Source organism: Saccopteryx bilineata, chromosome 5, assembly GCF_036850765.1.
Source record: "Saccopteryx bilineata isolate mSacBil1 chromosome 5, mSacBil1_pri_phased_curated, whole genome shotgun sequence".
Classification (NCBI taxonomy): Eukaryota; Metazoa; Chordata; class Mammalia; order Chiroptera; family Emballonuridae; genus Saccopteryx; species Saccopteryx bilineata.
This window is the reverse complement of record NC_089494.1, coordinates 10,269,987-10,284,441: the sequence shown is the minus strand read 5'-3', so window position 1 is coordinate 10,284,441 and position 14,455 is coordinate 10,269,987. Positions and strand designations below refer to the sequence as shown.

The window sequence follows — 14,455 nt, the reverse complement described above, 5'->3', positions numbered from 1 at the left end:
AATTCCCCACTTAACTCTTGATGTTACTGAGATGTAGAGTTTAAGTACCTTGTCCAAGGTCATAAAAATCTTTATTAGAGTGTGGCCATGTTCCATACTCCTCTGGAATTCTGAAGTTTTCTTTGTACGAAGTTCCCAGGAAGACAGCCATATTTCTTTGTGCTCAACATCAATCCAGTACGTATTTCCTAAGCACTGAGTGTGTGTCAGCCTTGGCCTGTGTGCTTGGGCTGCCAACGAGAATCAGCCCCAGCTCCTGCCCTTCAGGGTTCTGCAGTTTAGGAGAGGGAGTAGCGGCATTAACGAGTAAGTTCGAAGACGTGGTGCAGGTGTGTAGACGTGGGGGAGGAGCTCAGAAAGAGCACTGAGGGGCATTCGCGTCCTCTCGGCCAAGGGAGGAGTTTGGGAAGGACATTGCAGGGAAGTGGCGCATGTGTCCCAGGCAGAGGGGCCGCACGGGCACAGTGTGCAACCGTGGCATGAACTTGACATCTTCCGTGTCTCTGTGTGGCAGGGCAGTACTTTCCAAGCTTGCCCTGTGATGACGTGGATTTAGAGCTCACTGCGGGGGCTGCCTGTGGTGACGTGGATTTAGAGCTCACCGCGGGGGCTGCCTGTGATGACGTGGATTTAGAGCTCACTGCGGGGGCTGCCTGTGGTGACGTGGATTTAGAGCTCACTGCGGGGGCTGCCTGTGGTGACGTGGATTTAGAGCTCACTGCGGGGGCTGCCTGTGGTGACGTGGATTTAGAGCTCACTGCGGGGGCTGCCTGTGATGACGTGGATTTAGAGCACACTGCGGGGGCTGCCTGTGATGACGTGGATTTAGAGCACACTGCGGGGCCTGCCTGTGATGACTGGATTTAGAGCTCACTGCGGGGGCTGCCTGTGGTGACGTGGATTTAGAGCTCACTGCGGGGGCTGCCTGTGGTGACGTGGATTTAGAGCACACCGCGGGGGCTGCCTGTGATGACGTGGATTTAGAGCACACCGTGGGGGCTGCCTGTGATGACGTGGATTTAGAGCTCACTGCGGGGGCTGCCTGTGATGACGTGGATTTAGAGCACACTGCGGGGGCTGCCTGTGATGACGTAGATTTAGAGCTCACTGCGGGGGCTGCCTGTGATGACGTGGATTTAGAGCTCACCGCGGGGGCTGCCTGTGATGACGTGGATTTAGAGCACACTGCGGGGGCTACTGCGGGGGCTGCCTGTGATGACGTGGATTTAGAGCACACTGCGGGGGCTGCCTGTGATGACGTGGATTTAGAGCTCACTGCGGGGGCTGCCTGTGATGACGTGGATTTAGAGCACACCGCGGGGGCTGCCTGTGGTGACGTGGATTTAGAGCACACCGCGGGGGCTGCCTGTGATAATGTGGATTTAGAGCACACCGCGGGGGCTGCCTGTGATGACGTGGATTTAGAGCACACCGTGGGGGCTGCCTGTGATGACGTGGATTTAGAGCTCACTGCGGGGGCTGCCTGTGATGACGTGGATTTAGAGCACACTGCGGGGGCTGCCTGTGATGACGTGGATTTAGAGCACACCGCGGGGGCTGCCTGTGATGACGTGGATTTAGAGCTCACCGCGGGGGCTGCCTGTGATGACGTGGATTTAGAGCTCACCGCGGGGGCTGCCTGTGGTGACGTGGATTTAGAGCTCACTGCGGGGGCTGCCTGTGATGATGTGGATTTAGAGCTCACTGCGGGGGCTGCCTGTGGTGACGTGGATTTAGAGCTCACTGCGGGGGCTGCCTGTGGTGACGTGGATTTAGAGCTCACTGCGGGGGCTGCCTGTGGTGACGTGGATTTAGAGCTCACCGCGGGGGCTGCCTGCTGCCCACAGCCAGAGATGATGGGCAAGGATCCCTGATGTTGCCCAGGCGCCTGGGTTAAGGGCATGGACTCATGGCTCCCCTATAACCCATTCGAAGCCAGGTCACAGGGTATGTGTGATTGAAGTGGGAGAGGCCGTATTGTAGCTGCATAGAGGGTCCCATATGCTATGGTAGGGAACTGGGCCTTCGCTCTGTAGATGTTGCTGTACGGTTGAGACTTCTCAGCAGGGGATGGTGTGTTCCATTTTGTTCTGGTAGCATAAAGGGCAGACGGAAGTTGGGTGAGATTAGAAAGAGGGGCCAGTGGGAACCCCTGGTACACTCCAAGCAAAAATGATGAGAGCTCATGGTGAGGCAGGTGAGGGGAGCGTGAGAGAGGTGGGGGTTGGGAGGAGTAGGACTAGGTTGCCAAGGTGATATGAGGCACGAAGGAAAACACGGGGGTCCCGGACGATCCCCTGACTTGAGGCTTGGACCATTAGCAGGGCCATCTGCCAAGGCTGTACATAAAAGAGGGGAAACAAGTTTGTTTCATATGACTCCCATGTCTTAGACAGACTGGTAAAGGCTGCCTGGGTGATAACCAAATACGGGCATCCATTTGGCAGGTGGCTCTTGGGGATGAGCATCGAGGTCTGGGAGGGAGAGGTGGCTGTGTGACTCACTGGCATCTGAGTGGCACTAGGAACCGTCGAACAAGGGAAATTTCCCAAAGCAAAGGGCGGAGTACGGGGACAGCACTGATGGGACCTGGGCATGACGGAGAAGGGCTAAGAAGTGAAAGAATAGCAGCATGTTGTCAACGCTTTCCAGAGGACAAAAGGGGTCGAGAGCCTCAGGGAGGTTACGTGGAAAGACCACCCACGCCTCTCAGGTTGGACCTTGTGCCACATGGTCGGGTCTAGTTGAAGACTGGCAGTTGGGCAAACACTGAGCAACCATAGACTGTGTTTGCAAGCTATTTAGTTGAAAGGGACAAGAAGGTAGTTAAAGGGCCCACGCAATCAAGGGAGGATTTGCTTTTATGTGGGAGAAGCTGAAGCCCATTTAGGCCCCAAGGAAAGGTTGATGGGCACATCTCCAGTAGGAGCGGAGGGAAGAAGGCACTGTCTTCAACTGGGCAAAGGGATCCGTCCGAATATGAGACCGAAAAACGGAAAAGCGAGGCTCAGTGAGGAAATTCCCACCTGATACGTGCATTTTCTCACGGATGTTGTAGGAGGCCAGGTTATCAGCTAAGGAGGGGTGAGCACAGGTGTGGGGCAAGAAAGGGGGATGGGAGACGGCACTGAGCCGGAAACGTTAGAGAAAGCAGAGAATGGTACGGAGGACGCAGCTGGGGGCAGAAGGATGAGCAACACCAGCAACAGGCTGTGCTGAGTGACGAGGCAGGGCGGGCCAACGAGTGGATCAAGTTCCGCCTGATTCCAGTTGTCAGGAGCTTTGTTGACGGTGCCGTTGAAAGATAGGACTAAGTGTGAGGATGCTGGCGGAGGGCGATGCTCCCAGGTGACAGCTGGGTGTCAGATGATGGACCAGGAGGAAGGGAAGGGGACTTAATGCGATGGAGGGTGGGCTGATTGGGGGACGGGTGTGGTAAGGAGGAGGGAAAGCCGAAGTATTATTGAGAGAGAGTCACTAGAGATCGGTGTATCTGTAGTGAACCTTCTAGAGGTTATGTCAAGGTCCAGGGTGTGACCATGGGGGCGACTGTGGAAAGGGGCCCAGGATCAGGGTCTGGAGGTATAGGATGGAGGGCCCCCGCAGCGGCCACCCGGGCCTAGGGGTTGAGAGTGGGCAGAGAGCCAGCGCCCTTGGGGAGTGCAGGGAGCGGTCGTAGCTGTGATGGCAGCAGCAAGGAAGATGGCGGTCTTCGCTCTTGTTCCTCTGTGGTCTGGAAGTGGCAAAGGGAGCCGGGGCCTGCGGGGGAGCAGGCAGCCTCCTCTCGGGGTGACTGCGTCAGGGTTCACCTGCAGTTTGCAGCCAGCACAGTCGGCCTTGGGTTGAGTATCTGTACAGAGTATTAGGCTGAATTGCTAAGGTAAGGCACCTTGAAGGCTTTCTCTGGAAAACGAACACCTTAAAACTCTCTATTTCTAAAACCCTTTTTCCATTTCGTGTAATCCAGATGTGTTTATCATTCAACCCTCAAAGCACGTTGGTGGCTACGGGAGGTGTGGACACCACGGCCAAGCTATGGGACATTCAGAGTGGAGAGGAAGTACTCACTTTAACCGTACGTTAACGTTAATAACCTCGAGTTTTCCATGTTTATCAGCCCTGCCTCAGGAGCAGCCTGCTGTGTGTGCGCTTGTATTTGTATTCGTATTACGAAGTGAGCTCTGCGTTAGACAGTGGTGTTTAGACGGGACCCCCAGAATGCCCCCACCGGTTTGCAGGCTTCTCAGCACGTGGCCCAGTGTGTGGGGAAGCCGGCTGATGCTGCTTTGCTCCGGCTTGCTGCAGCCTATGCGCCACACCTACAGTAGCTTAACACCCATCGCCACCTCTGTGGCTGAAAACAAAGTCGGTGGAGGCTGAGGAGACAGAGCTGGTGAACCCCGCCAGAAAATTCCTCAGAGGGATGACTGTTGTCCCTGTTGTCCTCCACCCTCCAACCGTTTGCATCACCAAGCCTGAAACGATGAGGCCGGAGAGGAACCGGCCAGAGGCACTGCCCCAGAGCGAGTGGGTCTCCCCGGGGCCCTGACTGCCACCAGGGCGGGTCCAGCACCTCCCGGTGACCTGCTCCCCTCCGCTTCCGTCCACCTGTCCCCAAACCACCAAACAGAAACAGAGCTGTTCTCGGAGGCAGTCAGTAGGAACCCTTGGACAGGAACTCCAGTTTTCTTATCTTTTCAAAATATATAAATGAGTTAAAAAAAAATGTAGGGCTCGTTTTCTAGGTCCTACGAAAGTTAAAAAATGGGCCAAAACAAGAGAGGAAACACTGTTTTTCACTAACCAAGCGCTTTTCTTCCTTAACTCAGAGTGACTGGCATTAACAGAAGTATTCTTTCTCTGACTCTGGTCTCCTGGGCCGAGGCCACTGCCTCCCCCAGAGCATCCGAAAGGGTGGCCCCGCCCTGCGCACCTGTCCGCGCCCGGAGGACGCGCCAGGATTCCGTGTTGTGAACGTCAAAGTTCAGCTACGTTTGATTTTTGCCATTTGGAATGGACCAAAAATTTAATCTGGAAATGAACTTGTATATTATTTTTAAAAAATAATGGTGTGAACATTCTAAAATCAGCAGGAAGACAAGGGCCCTTTTTCATGCAGAGTCTTCTGCCGGGAGGGGCTTTCCTCAGTGCCTCAGTCCGGGTCATTGACCCTAGACTGTCACCAGGAGGAAGTCAGGCTGAAGGCCAGGGATTTATTAATCAATTCATGGTAAATTATTATAAGGTTTCCTTTTTTTAAAAGTTATTAACTTTATTTCCCCAACTTTTTTTTTTACTTATCAGTTAGCCCGTAAGGCCTACAACCCTCTGGTGTCTCCTAGACATTGTGACCGAAGCCCTCTGATTTCCAAAACGTGGCCTCTTCCTTTGAAAGAAACAAACAGACAAACAAACAAACAAACAGCTTTATTGAGTTTAAATGGACTTGCTTTAAGTGCATGTCCATTTTTAGTAAACCTACAAAACTGCACTGTCATCACCCAAATCTAGTTTTAGAATATTTCCATCACCCCAAAAAGCCCCCTCTGGCCCACTGTGGTCGGTCCCTCCCCGTTGCCACCCCGGCCAGCCAGCCGGGAGGCTTCTCGGTCCTGCGTGTACAGCTTTGCCGCTTCCAGCAGTTCCTTCCAGGTGCTGATGCGGAGCATCTGCCACACTTCCTCGAGCTAGACGCCTGCATGACAACACCCACTCTCTTTTAGGGACATTCGGCTGAACTCGTCTCCTTGTCCTTCAACACCTCAGGGGACAGGATCATCTCAGGGTCTTTAGACTACACAGTTGTAATATGGGACACTCTGACCGGAAGGTATGCTTAACTCTTAAGACTTTTTCAGCCTGGATCAGAGGGCTAAGAAGACAAACCTTTGTTATTTATTAGTTTAATCTTAAATGTATTAACTGTGTGCTCTGGACTCCATAGGAAAAGGACACACGTATTTTGTTCTTTAACGATATTTTCTGATCCACAAAGAAAAAATATGTGCTTTCTCAGAATTGTGAACAAAGAATGCCAGTTAGCAACCTAAAAGGGGAATGTTAGCAATAACCCGGTTATATAGCTGTTATTTATTCCTTGTGTTAGTAATCAGCACTCAATGGCTGGTCATTAAGGTAGGCATGGATATTAGTAATAAATAAAATCACGGCTAATTTCCCAAATTTAATTTAGTCCGAGAACTTCAATTTCCTTCCGAATTATTTTTGGTTCTAGTTGCTAAGAAGTTAACTGAATTACAGCATTTGTGTTATAAATCCCCACCCTGGACTTTTCTGCACTTTGATAGAAGGGTTTATTATCAGGGGTGGCCAACCGGACGGAGACAACAGGAAATGAGAAGGCAGGAAGGGCCTGGCGACCCTGACGGGTAGTGTGTGAACCACCGGGGCCTCACTCGTCTGGTGAATACTTCCAAATTTCAGACTACCGTGATTTTTCACCCATGCCTTTCTGAAGAGTCATCTTAAGCAATGTTGCTATCTTTGATTGTTTAAAATCTAAGTATATTTTTGTTGAAATGAAATTAGTTGACTCTGTTGAGCTACAGTAAAGCCATCTTTGTATTGGCATCAAAGACATTATTCTGTAAAAAGAAAAAACTAGAATTTAGACTCTTACCCCAGTGGGCTTGCCGTCATTAATGGTGCACGTATGCTGCTGCCAGGCATCTTTGAGTCATTTCCCTTTTGCAGGAAGGTGTATACCTTAACCGGTCATTGTGCTGAGATCAGCAGTGCCGTGTTCAACTGGGACGGCTCTACGGCAGTCACTGGCTCTGTGGACAGAACTTCTATGGTGAGCTCAAGAACTGTCTTTGCTTTATAATTCTCATGTCTGTGCTTTTCACTGTGTCAGATACTAGTTTCAACATTAACAAATCGCAAGGGCACTGTAGAATTAAGGTATTAATGTATAAATAATAATTGGTCATTTATTAAATTTCAAGTTTTTGACCCCTCAGGTTTAAAGGAATTTTGATGTAGTACACCAAATTTAATTGATTCAAGTGTATTGAGATATTATTTTTAAAAGCCACCTCATTTTTTTATTTAATGGCCTTCTCTTCACTTATTAAACATTGAGTAAAGTCAGGCAGTCTCAACATAGTGTCTCCCTGCCTTTAAGTTTCTGTTATTCCAGAATTATTATTTGCTTATATATCAAATGTATTATAATCTTAATGAGCTTTTCATTTTCTGACACTGCAATTTGAGATCAGGCTCCTTGTCATTTGACGGCCTTAAGAAAAGAGGACACCTCCTCTCCAATCAGTGAAGTGTGTGCTTTGAGATTTTATTTTTTCTCTAACGTAGTGTTGGATTTGCACTCCCCATTCTAAATGTCTGTCTGTGGTCTCCTCTATGTCCATACTGTGCTTTCTTAGCCGGTTGGCTGCGGCCCGTTGTCAGAATCAAGGTAAAATGAACAGACCGTGAGAAAATTATGCGCGTGATTTTGGCAGAGTTATTTAACCAGCCATAGAATGTCATGAAGACTACTTCTGACCATCTTGGCATTTTAGACAAGAATCATCGTTTTCTTCTCCTTTGTAAATAATTGCAGTTGTGGGATGCTACAAATGGCAAATGCTTGGCAGTGTTAACAGGCCACAGTGATGGGATAATGCAGAGCTGTTTCGATTGCACTGGAAAGCTCGTCGCAACTGCTTCGGCTGACGGTGGGTCATTTGCTCATACATTCAGTGTGTGGAGGGATGTAGGCTTTTGTTTGGTTAATATGTATGATTCTGCGAGCTAGGTCCTCTCCCTGGTGGGCAGCTATGCTAGGAGCTGCACGTGTCTCAGCTCTGTGAAGCCCATATAAGTTACCGCACTACGTCTGTGTTAGGGACTTGATAACCACATGTGATGCTTGCTGCACAATGTCTGCATCCCCTCCGTGGCAGCCACATATGATTTTATACGAGGCCTTCATCAGCTCTTTGTTAATGATATATAGTGGTATATTTTGGATCATCTTATAATAATGTTCATGCATTATGTTACACAATGTCAACCCCATCAACTTGACCACCGTCCATGGTCCTATAATAAATCTCTATTATCTTCTTTATAACCACGTGTTGCTCCACAGTGTCTAGCAAACCTTCCTGATGAAGATATATGATGCTCTGCTATTCATCATAGTCCTGATGAGCACTTACGATAATATATATATCACGGTATATACACACTATGTCTGTGTCATCGTATTGATAACCATAGACTGGTGCCACACTATGTGCGCCTCGGTCCCACCACACCCACGTATGATGCTACAGTACAGCTATGTCATTTCCCTGTTAACTACACGCACCATTATATTATTTTGCTGGTGATTCATTTTAACTACCCTGTTTTTATTTCATCATTTTTTCCCCTTTAAAATTATATTTGCATACTTCTCCTCTTCCTAAGACTTTTCAAAGGCAATTCGTTGATCATGCATAGACTTTCTTTTCCCCATTCTTTTCAAAAAGGGACAGCAAGAATTTTCAGCACAGTCACAAGAAAATGCATCACTAAATTGGAAGGTCATGAAGGTGCAATTTTACAGGTGAGTTGCTTTCTCATTTAGAGCAATTATTTTACTTTCAAAAAAAGAAAAGCTGGTTTATTATGAGTACCTACCGGCACTGAGCTGCGAAGGTGTGCTCAGCGGTCTCATTCTTCCTGAAATCACTTACCTGACGACATGGTCTCTAAGTGTGTCCTCCAGCTCAGTATAATAAATGAGCTAAAACTTTTCAAAACTATAAACAGTGTTCTCCTCAGCCACCCCCAAACAATTTAGTTAGCTGAAAATACATATCAAAGCTATTTAAGATGCTTACAAAGTACTTTTCCTGCTTTTAGTAGATACCCAAGTTTATACTGTGCAAAGAAAAAACACGCTTTGTAGTAAGTATCAAGTATTCTGTAAATTAGATACAATGGAGGAAGTATTTCATGGTAATATTTAACACTCAACAAAGTTTAAAATGACCTATTTTGAAACTCCAAGGCTTTAGCTTAGAATTTTGAATAAACTTTTCCCCAAAACTTATTTCCAGAGCATGCTCTCTCCCGTCCGGCCCCTGCCCCTGCTGCTGGTGGCCATTGCCAGCCCATTAGGCCTGGTCTCCAAGGAATGGCAGAGCTCATTTTCATTAGCTGGGAGGCCATAGGGACCGGCAGGAAGGGGGACAGGGCCAGTGTGGACATGGGTGACAGGCAGAGAGAGCTCCAGTTGTATTTCTGAGTGTCTGGCTTGACAGCTATTGACATGTCTGGCGTGTTCCTTTCAACAATTGCCCATCTATTTTTGCGTGTGTATGAAGACAAAGAGTTCTAAGACTCTATATTCTTGCATTTTGTGCTTAAGTGATATATTGCTTCTTGAATTGCTACCTGGTAACGGCATTTCTGTAGAGTGCTAAGGTAAGGGTTAATTTTCATTCATTCATTCAGCAGATGCATTTTGGGAGCTTCCACTGTACTAGGCATGACTCTTGGCATAGATGACACAGTGATGATCAAAAGAAAACGGGACATGGCTCTGCTTTCATCAGACCTTCAGTTATAGAGGAGGTGGCACGAATCATTAGCTTCTGATGACTTAGACATAGTATAAGACATAAGTATAAGCATAGTACCCAAAGGACTGGAAGACCAACAGTTTCCCTGACCGCTGTTCACAAACCATTAGCCAATGTCTGGCACTTAAGAGACTCTCAGAACACATTTATACTTGGAGTAGCAACAGACACAAGGCCCTCTCCTGTAGGCCCCGGTGTTGACTTACTCTTGGCACAGATTGTATGCTTTTGATTCCAGAAAGTTGGGTTGCAGAGGAAGCATCAGGGTTTGGGGTAGGAAGGGACCTGACTTGTGTTCTCATCCACCCCAGGGCCCTGCCTCCTTATTTGCATGGAGAAAGGCATCAGAAGCCTTTGGAAAGAAGTGGGTGGGGAGGATTCAAACTATAAATGTGCTTTCATCATTGTCCTTAGACTTGTGAGGGGGTAGGCAATTAAACTTTTCTGTCTAGGTTTTAATTTGCATGTATTAGTTCCTGCAATATTTTTTCCCCCATCATGAAAGAACTGTTGTGTGTAAGAATAAATACCAGGCTGGGAAGGTGACAGGTGCTTAGTAATGTCCCCCTTTTTTGCCGATTAAAAAACATTGGGAATCCTTATGCAAACCTGTCCTGGTTTGTTTCTCCTCTTTTGTAGATTTCTTTCAACCCCCAAGGGAACCGTGTTCTAACAGGCAGCTCTGACAAAACAGCGAGGATCTGGGATGCTCAGACGGGCCAGTGCCTCCAGGTGCTGGAGGGGCACAAGGACGAGATCTTCTCATGTGCTTTCAACTACGAAGGGAACATGATCATCACAGGTGGGGTGAGATAAACACCACAGACTTGCTTCCCCTTCTAAATTGGCCAGTAGAGATCTTAAGCTAAATACCAGAAGGAGTAGAAGGAGTTCACCTCTTTCCCCTACTAGGGTCCCTGACTCATCCTGGGTGGTGGGGGTCTGTGGGGGGTTCTAGATCCATCATTTAATTTTAGTTGCATCATGGAACCACAAGAGGGAGCTCTGCCATGGACTGTAAGGCTTTGCGATTTTGAACTTTCGTTGCTCTTCTAGACAAAGTAAGGACTCTGTAGGCTGCCTTGCTGGTCACGGTGTTTCCTCAGGCATCAGCCATCAAATGGTTAACATGCAGTTGATGTCAGTCAGGGTTAGTAAGTAAAACAATTGAAAGCCTGGGTTCTCCACAGTTGGAAGTTAGCTCATTAGAGATTTATTCTTTGAGTGAAGTTGTTTTTTCCTTGAGATACCATACTAATGTGCAAATATTTGGGGGAAAAAACACATATTGAGCGTTTTTCATCCATTAGCAATTTATTGTGAACTAATCACATTAGCAACATTTTATGAGAACTGGATTGAGCATAGATTAAATTTTGGAAAGGAGAGAAAAATGACAAGAATATGGTCCGACGTCAGTGTGGTGTCCCCGGAGGGGCTTGGCAGGGGTGGGTGTCACACAGTGGGGGCCGGGGGGGGCCTTCAGCAGGCACAGAGGGCCTGGTTCCCCCAGCTCCCAGCGATTCGCACGCTGTTGACTACATTTAAAACTTGCCTGTCTAGTAAGTTCAATGTCACAGATGTGAGGCTGGCTCTGTGTATTGGCTGCTTCGTAGTCATACAACTTCAGGAATGCCGAAAATGAGCTCCCTTTCTGCCCTAAAATACTTCGTCCTTCTACTTAATTATGGATAAGTTCTAAAATTACAGATTACTTTTTTTGGGGGGGGGAAGGTTATGATTTTCAAGTGTTACTGAAAGATAGCTACGTCTAAGAGAGCAACATTAGAAGCCATGTAATTTAATGAGAACACATGTCAAATCCTTTCCCGTGACAAGGGGCTGTGACTAAAAGGCACAGGATGCTCTGGAGGGACCTGATGCCAAGTAGGAAAGAGGGAGGCATGGTTGGGTGGGCAGAGGGCCAGCCTTGCCCAGGCCCTGTGCCTCAGGAGGCCAGCTCCACAATAGTCCCTCTGTCAGTTTTCACAAAGACCGTGGGGAGCTTAGGGAAGGAATATCTGTTGTCTGTTTGTTTTATTGCTGGCGCTTAGATTCCTGAGCTTGTTTAAAGATCTTGTTGGTTTACTTAGTGTATCTTAAAGCACCAAGGTGCTGAATCCTGGCCCACTGGAGGACAGAGCTCATTTGGATGCGGTGACACACATGTTTTGCCAACAACAGAGCCATCACTTTGAATTGATCCGCCCTATTTTCTTGGCCAACTCCAGTGTCCACCATGCATTTTTTTTGACAGAGACAGAGAGAGAGTCAAAGAGAGGGACAGATAGGAACAGACAGACAGACAGGAAGGGAGAGAGATGAAAACATCAATTCTTTGTTGAGATTCCTTAGTCTTCTCAGTTGTTCATTGATTGCTTTCTCATATGTGCCTTGACCGGGGACTCCAGCAGAATGAGTGACCCCTTGCTCAAGCCAGCAACCTTGGGCTTAAGCCAGTGACCTTGGGCTTTAAGCCAGCAACCTTACCTTGGGCTCCAAGTCAGCGACCTTTGGGCTCAAGGCAGTGACCATGAGATCTTGTCTATGATCCCATGCTCAAGCCACTGACCCCGTGCTGAAACTGGCGACCTCAGGGTCTCAAACCTGGGTCCTCTTCATCCCAGGTCAATGCTCTATCCCCTGTGCCACCGCCTGGTCAAGCTCCACCAAGCATTTTTTTTTAGTGGACTGTGTGGGGTTAGGTTTAGAACCACAAACTGGAAGATGATTGGCCAGCATGGTCATTACATTTGAAAACATATGAGGTGCATTTGGTGGAATGTGTGTTGTTCACAGGCTTTTCCAATCCACGGAGTCCCCACACTTCTTCTTCTTTTTTTTTAAAAGAGATAGAGAGAAGGAAAGATAGGGACAGCCAGACTGGAAGGGAGAGAGATGAGAAGCACCAGTTCTTCATTGTAGCACCTTAGTTGTTCATTGATTGCCTTCTCATTTACCCCACACTTCTTATACCCATGCTCTGCGCCTGGCCTCTGAAGAAAGCCACACCGGGACCATCATTCCATACACGGAATGTGGAAGGTGCCCCCCGGGGAGGAGTATCTCAAGGCTGCTCTGGAGAGTGTCCGTCCTAGTAGCGGGGAGTGTAGGAAGGGTGCAACTTTTACATTTTGACTGATTTTGAGAAAGATCTATTGACATTTTGATATGCTCTAACATGGAACGTACTCTCTTTTCCTATGTTAACACCCAAACCTGGAGATGTTTGAGTTCTCCATGTTTCTACCTGGTGGGAGGGCAGAGGGAACAGCTGAGGGGGATGGTGGGCATGGTTGCAACCTCTGGTCCTTGTTGGGGACCGAAAAACCAACAGGGCTTTGCAGTTTAGATATTTGGGGGGACAGAGGTGTGGGGAACCAGCAGTAAGCTGACAGTCTGCCCAACCCCCCACCTCACTTGTTCTGTGAAGTTACTAAAGGCTGTTAAGCTGTGGTGCTGGATTGTTTATACTCATCCTACCCCCATGTCCCCTGGAAAGACTGGAGGCAAGTTTCTTCTATCCTTTGTTTTGTGTGAAGTTGAGATGTTATGTATGGTGGGGGTTTTCTGCACTTGGTAAAATTCTTGGGTTGCCTTGGAGATATGATCAGAGATCTCACTGATTTGCTAATGGCCCACTTTGCCCTATAAATAAAGGAGGAAGCAGCTTTTGAGCATGCTCTGTTCTTGCTAGCAGCTTTGCAGCACCCTCCCAAACCCATCCTTTATTTCTTTAAGCGTATTTTCTTAATTCTGCGCCGTTCCCACTCCGGACCTGGAAATACTAGCCGCGCTGGTTCGTGACAAGTCCTCTCCAATTTTAAATTCCATGATCTTGCTGGTGTGAGTAAGACACCACTTGCATAATTTTGGACAGCAGAATCATGCAAAAACAAACAAACAAAAAACAAAACAGAAAAAGAAAAAGATTTGCACTCCAGAAATACATGACCTGAGCATCTCTCGGGCTTGGCAGCTGAGAACTAGCACATTTACCACATTGCTAATCAACAGTGACCCAGAAAATGCCAACTTGTAAAAAGAGAGGCAAGTGGAAGAAACAAAGAAAAAAACTAACTTTGTGAAATTTGTCTTAATAGGCAGCAGGGATCACACCTGCCGGATATGGCGTTGAAGGAGGAAAGCCAGTTGATGAACACACTCGCTCGCACTGGGAACGGGGACCGGAGCATCACGGATGGCATTCAGGCTATTTTGATATTTCATGTTTCCTCTTTTTCCCATGAGCCAACTGTTTATACACAGTCCTTAGCTTCGCAGACATGACTATCAAGACTGATGAAGTTATGTCATTTCTTGATATTATCTGATGGAGATGACAGGAAACAGCCTACTGTTTGAAAAATGTCACTGGTTATTTCATTTTTATTTTTTAATAGCATTAGAACACTGATAAATGAAACCAGAGTAATTTAACAATGTGTCTCCTCAATTCTTCTTTGAAGGCTGGTTATTTTAATTTCTATTAAGTAACGTTCTTGGAGAAATTCTTTGTGGATTGTACATAGGTATTTATAGTGTGTTTTTAGAGGGACAGGTATGTTAAATATGTGATTAGAAGTTTTATGATTTAATTAGTTTACTTTTTCCAGCTAAGAATGAAAAAGGAAACTTTGAAATAGAAGACTAATCTTCCTTCTTTCACATTCAAGAACGTGTTCCCCTACCCTAAAAATCTTGAGGACTTACACCAAATAAAATTAAGGCAGTACACAGGGAAAATGAAACAGATCTCATTTAAGAGCAAATGTGTTCTGGATTCATGGTGGGCTGAAAAAAATGTAGGCAGGTGTATTTATAAGGAAAAGTTAAATAGAATCGACATTCAGACT

At 47.2% G+C, this 14,455-nt stretch overlaps 1 protein-coding gene across 5 annotated transcripts in view; it reads left to right on the top strand.

Annotated features, from left to right (window-relative positions):
- The window catches only part of DAW1 (dynein assembly factor with WD repeats 1), a 46,371-nt gene extending 32,347 nt beyond the window's left edge, over nucleotides 1–14,024 (top strand). For 4 of the 5 annotated variants that reach the window (XM_066280180.1, XM_066280181.1, XM_066280179.1 and 1 more), the window contains 7 exons: nucleotides 3,968–4,075; nucleotides 5,724–5,830; nucleotides 6,715–6,817; nucleotides 7,586–7,700; nucleotides 8,502–8,578; nucleotides 10,239–10,401; nucleotides 13,703–14,024. In XM_066280180.1, coding sequence (XP_066136277.1) covers nucleotides 3,968–4,075; nucleotides 5,724–5,830; nucleotides 6,715–6,817; nucleotides 7,586–7,700; nucleotides 8,502–8,578; nucleotides 10,239–10,401; nucleotides 13,703–13,737 — 708 coding nt within the window. In that variant the 3' untranslated portion in view covers nucleotides 13,738–14,024. The remainder of the gene's footprint in view (nucleotides 1–3,967; nucleotides 4,076–5,723; nucleotides 5,831–6,714; nucleotides 6,818–7,585; nucleotides 7,701–8,501; nucleotides 8,579–10,238; nucleotides 10,402–13,702) is intronic. The other variant, XM_066280182.1, reaches the window with a different exon arrangement.
- The last annotated feature ends 431 nt before the right edge of the window (nucleotides 14,025–14,455 follow it).